The 8696-nt window shown below is 37.1% G+C and overlaps 2 protein-coding genes across 3 annotated transcripts; one reads left to right on the top strand and one right to left on the bottom strand.

The window, feature by feature from the left end:
- Nucleotides 1–312: 312 nt before the first annotated feature.
- LOC111454248 (probable RNA 3'-terminal phosphate cyclase-like protein) lies at nucleotides 313–4495 on the top strand. 2 transcript variants are annotated; one of them, XM_023095660.1, is made up of 7 exons: nucleotides 313–574; nucleotides 968–1225; nucleotides 1341–1490; nucleotides 1640–1818; nucleotides 2663–2838; nucleotides 2931–3144; nucleotides 4084–4495. In XM_023095660.1, exons 2-7 carry the CDS (start codon nucleotides 1021–1023, stop codon nucleotides 4291–4293), a joined length of 1134 nt encoding a protein of 377 aa, XP_022951428.1. In that variant the 5' UTR covers nucleotides 313–574; nucleotides 968–1020; the 3' UTR covers nucleotides 4294–4495. The 2 variants fall into 2 exon arrangements, with proteins under 2 accessions (XP_022951428.1, XP_022951429.1); XM_023095661.1 differs by lacking the exon at nucleotides 313–574 and adding an exon at nucleotides 640–719.
- Nucleotides 4496–4575: 80 nt separating this feature from the next.
- Nucleotides 4576–7530, bottom strand: LOC111454604 (probable LRR receptor-like serine/threonine-protein kinase At4g31250). The gene is made up of 3 exons (XM_023096102.1): nucleotides 6885–7530; nucleotides 5393–5995; nucleotides 4576–5295 (listed from the first exon to the last, which is right to left on the bottom strand). Exons 1-3 carry the CDS (start codon nucleotides 7528–7530, stop codon nucleotides 4595–4597), a joined length of 1950 nt encoding a protein of 649 aa, XP_022951870.1. The 3' UTR covers nucleotides 4576–4594.
- Nucleotides 7531–8696: the final 1166 nt, after the last annotated feature.

Genomic DNA, 8696 nt, shown 5'->3' with positions numbered 1-8696 from the left:
CTTAAAAAAAATAACATTAAAAAATTTAGAGATAAATTATGAGATGTTTTTGTCCAGGTATAGATTTTTATTTATAAATACAAACATTGTTAATCTTATTTTTAAAAATAAATTAAAAATATTTTTAAATTAAAAAAATGGGTTATAATAAAACTTTTTTAAATTAAAATTTAAAGGTATTTTTTAAAATGTGAAATGTTTTTTAGATTTTTTTTTTTTAATTTAAAGATAAAGAAAATAAAATAATAATAAAATAAAGCGATAAAGAGTAAATATATTTAAGTAGAAAATTGTGGGAAGGATTAGAAACCTCTTAGGTCATCCGTACAAACCCCTTCATACCATCCCGTTCTTCTGCCCGCCACGCTTTACATTACGTCCGGCGGCGCGTTCCCCTTCCACGCCACACTTGCAACTGCGGCCTCTCTCTCCTTTTGGCGATTGTGACTCACGCGGCGGCGTTTCTAGCGGCGTCTCTCCGCCGAGCGTACAAAGCAGTCCGGCGACTTCTCCTTCCTCCCACTTGACGAACGAAGTAGCGGCAACCAGCAGCAGTTTTCTCATATTCGACAAGGTTTGACGCTGAACCGCTGACCATATATTTGCATTGCGCACCGACTGATATAAGGTGTTTTAGATCAGTTCGTAATTCTCGCAAGCTTGTGTTGTAGATTTGAACTAAGTTGGAGTGTTCGATTAAGGTTTAAAGCTAATTTCGAGTAAGATTATCCTTCCAGATCACTCTTGCAACTTCGTTTTAGGGTTTTACATTAATTTCTAATCTCAAAACCTCGTCCATATTGCTTAGATATCTTTTCAAATTGTTTTAAGGGGCAACTTAGGGCATGTTCATGAGTAGTCTTCATCTGTTGAGTCTATTCGATTGCTAGAATTGTTGTGTTTTGAATTGAAGCATGGTTGGATGTTTGTTGTGGTTTTGCATCTCATGTATACAATTTTGCATCAGGGTTCAGCCTAAAACCTTTCTTAATTAAGCAAATAAGAAAAAGGGGAGAGAAAATGCTGAAGACAAAGTACAAGCGATTGAAGGGAAGCCAAATCCTGAGGCAAAGGTTGTTGCTAGCAACATTGAGCCACACTCCAGTTCTAATCGAGGACATTCGAACAGACGAGACCTGGCCAGGCCTTCGACCCCATGAGGTCTCTTTTCTCCGATTGATGGAGAAGATTTGCGATGACTCTTTCATCGAAATCAATGAGACCGGTACTCATAATCATGATTTCCATCGTTGCTCAATTCATTTTTTTTTATTCTGTATCTGGTTGTTCTCTTTTCTTTGTATGAATATGCATATGATTTTGTTTTTCTAATTTTGAAGGCACAAAATTAAAGTACAAACCTGGCATTGTGATGGGTGGGAGACATTTGGTGCACGATTGTGGTACCAGTCGTGCTATTGGTTATTTTCTCGAACCATTGATTGTTCTTGCATTGTTTGGTAGGAAACCCCTCTCCATTAATCTGAAAGGTTTGTGCTTTTCTACCTGAGTTAGTTTTTGGTCTCTTCAAGTTTAGGCATGTTGGCTTTGGAACTATATAAAGAATTTAATTTCAATGCTTCAGAAAAAGAAAGTCTTAAGAGTTCCAATCTAATTGATTAATATTCTATGTTTATAGGTATTACTAATGACTCGAAGGATCCATCGGTAGATACTTTCAAATCAACGACCTTGCCCATGTTAAAGCACTTTGGAGTTGATCTTAAAGACGTGGTCTTGAAAATAGAAAGTCGCGGAGTACCACCTCATGGTGGGGGAGAAGTGACCTTGACCCTCCCAACGGTTAAAAGTTTATCGGTGAGTTGCATCATTTTATATATATCATCATGTTATTAGATAAACTTGTGAGAAACTAAACAATTCAACTTTGGGTTGGGTTAAAATATCTCATGTGTGTGATTGTATCTCAAAATTGATTTGGGTTGATTAGAATTGACTTGAGTTATCATTTAAAAAAATGTATATATCCCTATAACTCAAGATAAAAGTTCTTAAATTTATGTTTCTTCGATTTGCTTTCGTAATCTTAAATGGTTAAACTATAAAAAATACTTATGAACTTTGCCCCTTGTTTCGAGAATATTCTTATTCTTTCAAAAGTGGCAAATATTATTCTTAATCTTTCATAAATGTTTTAAAACTACTATTGGAGTAGAAAAATCATTAGAGTGTCGAACAAAAAGCCAACATGGAATGTCATTCTTTTAGACTTATTCAGACAAGCATCTTGTTCACTGTCGTGTCGTTTCAAGTTATTGCAATGTTGGGAAGTCATTGTCATGTCGATTTTTTTGTCTAGCATTCAAATGGATTCTACTCATTAAATTGGGTATTTCTGAAAAATTTAGAACTTAATGGAGGAAAGTATAGTTGAAGTTGGCTGCGTTTATTGATGTTATACTGATTGGATTGCGGTACTCGAAACAGTTTCTGATACTCCCACTGCTTAGGGTTCCTCATCCATATGGCATTGAAGTTTTTTTTTTTTCTTTTTTTTCTTTTTGGACAATATGTGGGGTTTAAGATTTCATCCTTTGACCTCTTGGTCGTGGAACGTACAAACTTTATGGCAATTGAGTTACACTTCATATATTTTTTCTTCCGTTTCTCATTAAAAAAAATGTTTGTTGATGTTGTATAGGCAATATCTTGGACTGAAGAAGGAATGGTGAAAAGCATTAGAGGGGTTTCATTTTCAACTAGAGTTTCTTCTCAGTTCGAGCATGCTATGATAACTTCGGCTCGTGGAGTGTTTAATCGTCTACTTCCAGATGTGCACATATTCACTGATCATAGAAAGGGACCTCAAGCTGGAAAGTATGCGTTCTTTCCCCTCTGGATTAATTTCTTCAAATTTCCATCCTAGATTGGCTTGTTCTTAAGTTTTAAAAGATGATTTTAAATGGCAGCTCACCTGGGTTTGGCATTTCACTGGTCGCGGAAACTACAAAAGGTTGTTTTATATCTGCTGATACAACAGTTTCATATGGTCATGCTGGAGAATCAACTGAGTTTGAAGAAGAGAAGAAAGAGCTCCCACCTCCCGAAGATATTGGTGAACAAATGGCATATGCTCTGCTCGGTGAGATTAATCAAGGTGGCGTAGTTGACTCAACACACCAGGTTAGTGTTCTCCAATAACAAGAGCCTCATTTGATAATGATTTTCTTTTTTAGTTTTCTATTTTTATTTTCTAAAACTGGATTGGTTTTTTAGAACATTGGTGGAAAATAGGTATAAAACAGAGAAACTTATTGGTTATAGGTGGAAGTACAATTTATAAGTTTAATTTTCAATAAGAAAAAACAAAAAGTTAAGGCTCGATTTGATAATCGTTTGATTTTGTGTTTTTTTTGGTTTTTCTGTTTCTAAAACATAAAATCTACATGTTTGATAATTGTTTTTAAAAAATAAATTTCGTATATTGGCAAGATTTGTAAAAATGCAATGGGAGAAGATCAATGTATGAAGATGAATAATTGAAGGGCTTTTGTTGGTGGAATCGATAGATACGTTGAGTGAAAGCTTGGGTGAAATAACCGGTGACGTGCTAATCTGTTGCTAGAAGTCTAAGAATTAAACCGGGTTAAATCAGTTAGAGAGGGGAACGAAGCATTCCTTATAAGGGTGTGGAAACCTCTCCCAAGTAGACGCGTTTTAAAACCGTGAGGCTGACGGTGATATATAACAGGTCAAAGCAGACAATATCTGCTAGCGATGGGTTTGGACTATTACAAATGGTATCATAGCCAAATACTGGGTAGTGTGCCCTCGAGGACGTCGGGCCCCCAAGCCGAAACCCACTGCTAGCAGATATTGTCCGTTTTGACCCGTTACATATCGCTGTCAGCCTTATGGTTTTAAAACGCGTCTATTAGGGTGAGGTTTCCACACCTTTATTAGGGATGTTTTGTTCCCCTCTCCAACTGATGTGGTGGGATCTGAGAGGGAGTTATCATGAGGGGTGCTAGTTTTACTTTGTAGTCTGATTTGCTCTGCCGAACTTTAATGAATATATTCTCACCTAATTTAGTCTCTACATTCATGTCTCGTTTGTTGCAGGGATTATTGTTCCTTCTTTGTGCATTATGCCCTGCAGACGTTTCGAAGGTTCGGGTCGGAAAGCTAACACCATATGGGATAGAAACTCTCAGAAACATTGATGACTTCTTGAAGGTAATGTTTAATATCGAAGCCGATCCTTCCAACGGAACGGTCGTCCTAAAATGTGTTGGTTCTGGAATGATTAATCTATCTAGAAAGCACTCGTGATCGTTGAGAAAGATGTAACTTCATCAAAAAAGCTCGGAGAAAACGAGTTCAATAGCGTACCAAATCTACCTTCAAGGAATTGATGTATTTTGAGATAGGATTAGACAACAATTTTGTTTTGCATTTATCCAATCTAAAAAATGAGTACGTTATCGAATCTTGTATCTTGCAACTATTAGAAACATGCATATTCTTGAATCTCTATGTAACAGTCAATAGGTAGCAGTCACATTGTGACGGGTTCAATTAAATACACAAATCACGAGCACCGTGTTGACGTTTCAGCCTCTTGAACAATTTATCACCCCAAAAATGACGATTCGTCCTCCATCCGCCGCTTGAACGATGAATTAGAATAGAACGCCCCATCACTCCCATTGGAAGAGTAATAGTCTTCGTCTTCATCATAAGATCTCTCATTCAAATTCAACTCCTCAATCTTCTCAACCACCATTTTCAATCCCCACCTCTTCCCTACCTCCCATTCACAGCAACTCATCCCAATCTTCAAAAGCTTCAACATCCCTCCATCCCAATAGCCACAATAATCCCCACTTCCAACCATGTCGCCGTCGAAGACCTCCGCCGTCCACTCCTCTCGAACAACGGCCTCGACCCAGGCAGCAAGGTCAGCATTAGCTCCCTGGCCTTGGCGGAGGTAGTTGGCGGGAAACTTGCCCGTGAGGGTCTCGAGGATGAGAATGCCAAGACTCCAGACGTCGGTCAACTTGGAGGTCTGGTTATGTTGGGTGAACTCCGGGGACTTGAAGGCAGCCATATGGTGGTGGGCGTGGGACTTTTGGAGGATTGGAAAAAGGGCATAGTCGGAAAGAAATGGAGTGAAGTTCTTGTCGAGAAGGACGTTCGAGGATTTTAGATGGCCGTGTGGAAGGTTCAGATTGGGGAGCTCATTGTGAAGATAGAGAAGGCCTCTCGCAACTCCTTTTACTATTTTCAGCCTCGTCGGCCAATCTAACCCTGGATTTTCCAGTGCTCGTCGAGCTGTAAAAAATAAATAAGTTGTAATATTACCTTTTACCTTTCGTAAAATTATTATAAATTTTAAAACTATATATATATATATATAAAAAGAAATTACCATGGAGATGACTAGCCAAGCTGCCGTTGTCAACAAAGTCAGACACCAAAAGCTTATCATCCTTTCCATAATAAAACGCGACAAGCGGCAGCAAATTCGGATGCGACAGCCGTCCCAGCCGCCTCATGTGGCCGTAAAACTCGTCTTTTCCGGCGGCGTTCATTTGCCGGAATCTCTTAACCACCACCGCCGACCCATTCGAAAGCACGGCTTTATAAGACGACCCAAAGCTCCCACCGCCAAGAACTTCGGCGGAGGCGCCTAGAAGTTCTTGAAAATCGAACCGTGGCCGATCGGTTCTAATAAAACTCAGACCCGATCCGGCCGAACCGCTCCTCTTCGAATTCTCGTCCGAGTCGGTCGAGGAATACTGGTAGGTCTTTTCCGACCTTTTGAAGAGGATTTTGGGAGAGAAGAATAATTTTGTTTTGGGTTTCGCGTCGTCGTATACGGCGGCGGATGATCTCGATCGCCGGAAAAAACAGCGGAGGAGGATAAGTATGAGGATTAAGGCGCCGGCGCCGGAGAAGATTCCGATCAGAATGGGCCACTTCTTTGTAGATGATTTACATGGTGTTAATGGCTCTCCACATAAATCGTTACCTATACAAAAAAATATTCAAATTTTGTTTATTAATAATTTATTTTTAAAATAAAATTAAGCTTTTCCAATTTCATTTTCTATTTCTACAAAATCTAAATTAATATTGTAAAATATTTTAATAACTTCAATAAAAAAATAAATATAATTTCTTAAAATTTAAAATTTAAAATTATAATATATTCTTTCTATACCTACAATCATTTTAAATATTTTCTTAATATATAATTTACTTTTTTCAATTTAATTTCTATTAAAATACGTAAAAATATCTTAATAACTTCAACCAATAAATATATTTTCAACCTAATTTCTAAAAAATTAAATTTTAATATTATAATAATTTTCGAATATATATATATATAATATAATATATATATTCAAAATATAGTTTTCGAAAATATATATATAACATTACCCTAAACCTAAAATCTAATTTCTAAAAATTAAAAAATCAACATTATAATATATATATATATATATAACATTACCCTAAATCTAATTTTTAAAAATTAAAAATTAAAAATTAAAAATTAAAAATTCAATATTATAATATAGTTTTTGAATAATATATATATATATATATATATATATATATATAACATTTACCGTAACCTATAAATATTAAAATTGAAATTTAATTGATACTTTGAGAATAAGAATCTTATACTATAATCTTTTGTAATATGGTTAGGGATATTTGAGCCAACGTGCGTGACACTCCGGAAATATTATGCATTAAATGGAAATATAAATATTATTATGCTTATATTCCTTATTTTTTATTTGTAATTATTTTATTATTTCCTTGAAAAATATAAATATAAATGTGATTAACTAATTGTAATTAATTAAGAGTTTATAATTAAGAAGTTGGGATTAAGAAATTACCAATAAATGAAGTGAAATTAGAGCTCTTCAACCCCGCCGGAACCGCCCCTTCCAAACGATTACCGGAAAAATTCAAATACTTCCAATCCCTTTCTTCAAACGCCGGAATCCTTCCTTCAAATGAGTTATCTTCCAATCCCAGCTCCACCAGCTTCTTCAATTCCGCCACCGATGCCGGAATCTCGCCGGAGAATCGATTCCGGCTCAAATACAGTCGCCGCAAATTCCCCATTCCTTCAAACGCATCTCCCGGAATCGAGCCGGAGAAATTGTTGTCCGACAGATACAGAGCCTTAAGCGCCGGAATTTGCTTCACCTCCGGCAATGGGCCTTGAAGCCCATTGTTCATTAGGCTCAGAGTTCGGAGTGTTGGCAGGCCGGCTAGGGCGGCGGTATCGACGGAGCCGCCGAGGCTCATGTTCTCGAGGCGGAGACCGTACAGTTGGCCGTTTCTGCAGATCAAGCCGGCCCAGATGTGGCGGTCGCCGGTGCAGAGTGGCACGGAGGTGTTCCAGTTGGATAATGCGGCGGTGTTGGTTAGAGAGGATTTGAAGCGGAGGAGGGTTTCGGCGGCGGTGGCTGCAGCGGAGGACGGCGGGTGGTTGAAGATGAGAAGGAAGAGGAGGCAGAGCCAAGGTCCGGCCATGGCCGTTGATTTTTTTTTTTTTTTTAATTGAAAATGGAAAAAGAAAATGGCGATTTATAAAATGGGAGTTGGAGGGGGCTTTGACGATGTCGTATTGACGTTCTTGGCGCTAACGATGAGCTGGTGCAGGCCGGCCAGTGGAAGTGTAATTAATTAATTTTTTAAATTATTATTATTATTATTATTATTATTATTTTAGAAAATATTATATTTACGTATTATTTGCTTGGTATTAATTATATTACATGCACTCTTAATTGTTAAAGAATGTAAAATCTAATTTTTGTATTTATTAAATGTATTTATATTAAAAGGTATTTTTAGGTGGAATTAATTTATTTTTAATTATTATTTTTTTATTTGGTTGGAATGTCGGAGTCACGATGAATCAGTGGGAGAGAGATTTTTCTCACAAAGTTGCACACCCGTTCATCCATACTAGGGGAATGGGATTTGCCCATAAACTATAGAAGCGAGTTGGTTGGACATGAGCTAAAGTGGAATGACGGAGATCGGATGGCCTAAAAGACTGAGTAGCTTAGAACAAACTGGATCATTTTCTACGGGCCGAGATCAAACTACTACAAACTCGACCATTCATTTTGTCGTACTAAAAAAAGTAAAAGTTTCGTGAAGTACGCAAGTGTTTTTTAAGTTATGGGATGATCGAACCAATTTCCTCTTATGGCCACTTGATACCCGACATGAAGCGTACACCTAACCCGTATGGGTATTCATTAGGGCAAGTCACATGTTTCCTATTAACGAAGAACACAATACGAGCATTGAAACGTGTCAGGTATAACTCAACACTTATTGCACGATTCGAATAAGCCATTCAACCATTTTTATTTAGTTGCAAGAACATACGATCAAATTCTCGATATTTTATCAATTAAATTCAAACATAAATTGGGTCCATTGTGGCCGTGTTTTAAAATTTGATTTTTATACATTAAAAAAAAAAAAAAAAATCTCGTGAGAGTGTTATAAAAAGTGGGGATTTGTGGCCAAGAAAAAATCCACGTGGCAAAATACAAGGTGTTTTCCTGCTGCTATCTGCCCGTGAAGTCGCTGGCTACTGGGAGTACCCTTCACCAAGACATCAAACTTTATAATATCCACGTGGCACTAGCAGCCTTCTAAAATTAAAATTATAAATTTCG

Source organism: Cucurbita moschata, unplaced genomic scaffold (assembly GCF_002738365.1).
Source record: "Cucurbita moschata cultivar Rifu unplaced genomic scaffold, Cmos_1.0 Cmo_Scf00016, whole genome shotgun sequence".
Classification (NCBI taxonomy): domain Eukaryota; kingdom Viridiplantae; phylum Streptophyta; class Magnoliopsida; order Cucurbitales; family Cucurbitaceae; genus Cucurbita; species Cucurbita moschata.
The sequence above is the reverse complement of the archived record's forward strand: the minus strand, read 5'-3'. Positions and strand labels throughout refer to the sequence as shown.

Excerpts from the sequence above, each read along its gene's own strand:
- LOC111454248 (XM_023095660.1), top strand. The coding sequence starts at position 1,021 with ATGCTGAAGACAAAGTACAAGCGATTGAAGGGAAGCCAAATCCTGAGG. Across the intron at positions 1,226-1,340 it reads CATCGAAATCAATGAGACCG|GCACAAAATTAAAGTACAAA; the intron begins GTACTCATAATC and ends CTAATTTTGAAG. Across the intron at positions 2,839-2,930 it reads AAGGGACCTCAAGCTGGAAA|CTCACCTGGGTTTGGCATTT; the intron begins GTATGCGTTCTT and ends TTTAAATGGCAG.
- LOC111454604 (XM_023096102.1), bottom strand. The coding sequence starts at position 7,530 with ATGGCCGGACCTTGGCTCTGCCTCCTCTTCCTTCTCATCTTCAACCAC. Across the intron at positions 5,996-6,884 it reads TAATTTCACTTCATTTATTG|GTAACGATTTATGTGGAGAG; the intron begins GTAATTTCTTAA and ends TTTTTTGTATAG. Across the intron at positions 5,296-5,392 it reads CTTGGCTAGTCATCTCCATG|CTCGACGAGCACTGGAAAAT; the intron begins GTAATTTCTTTT and ends TATTTTTTACAG.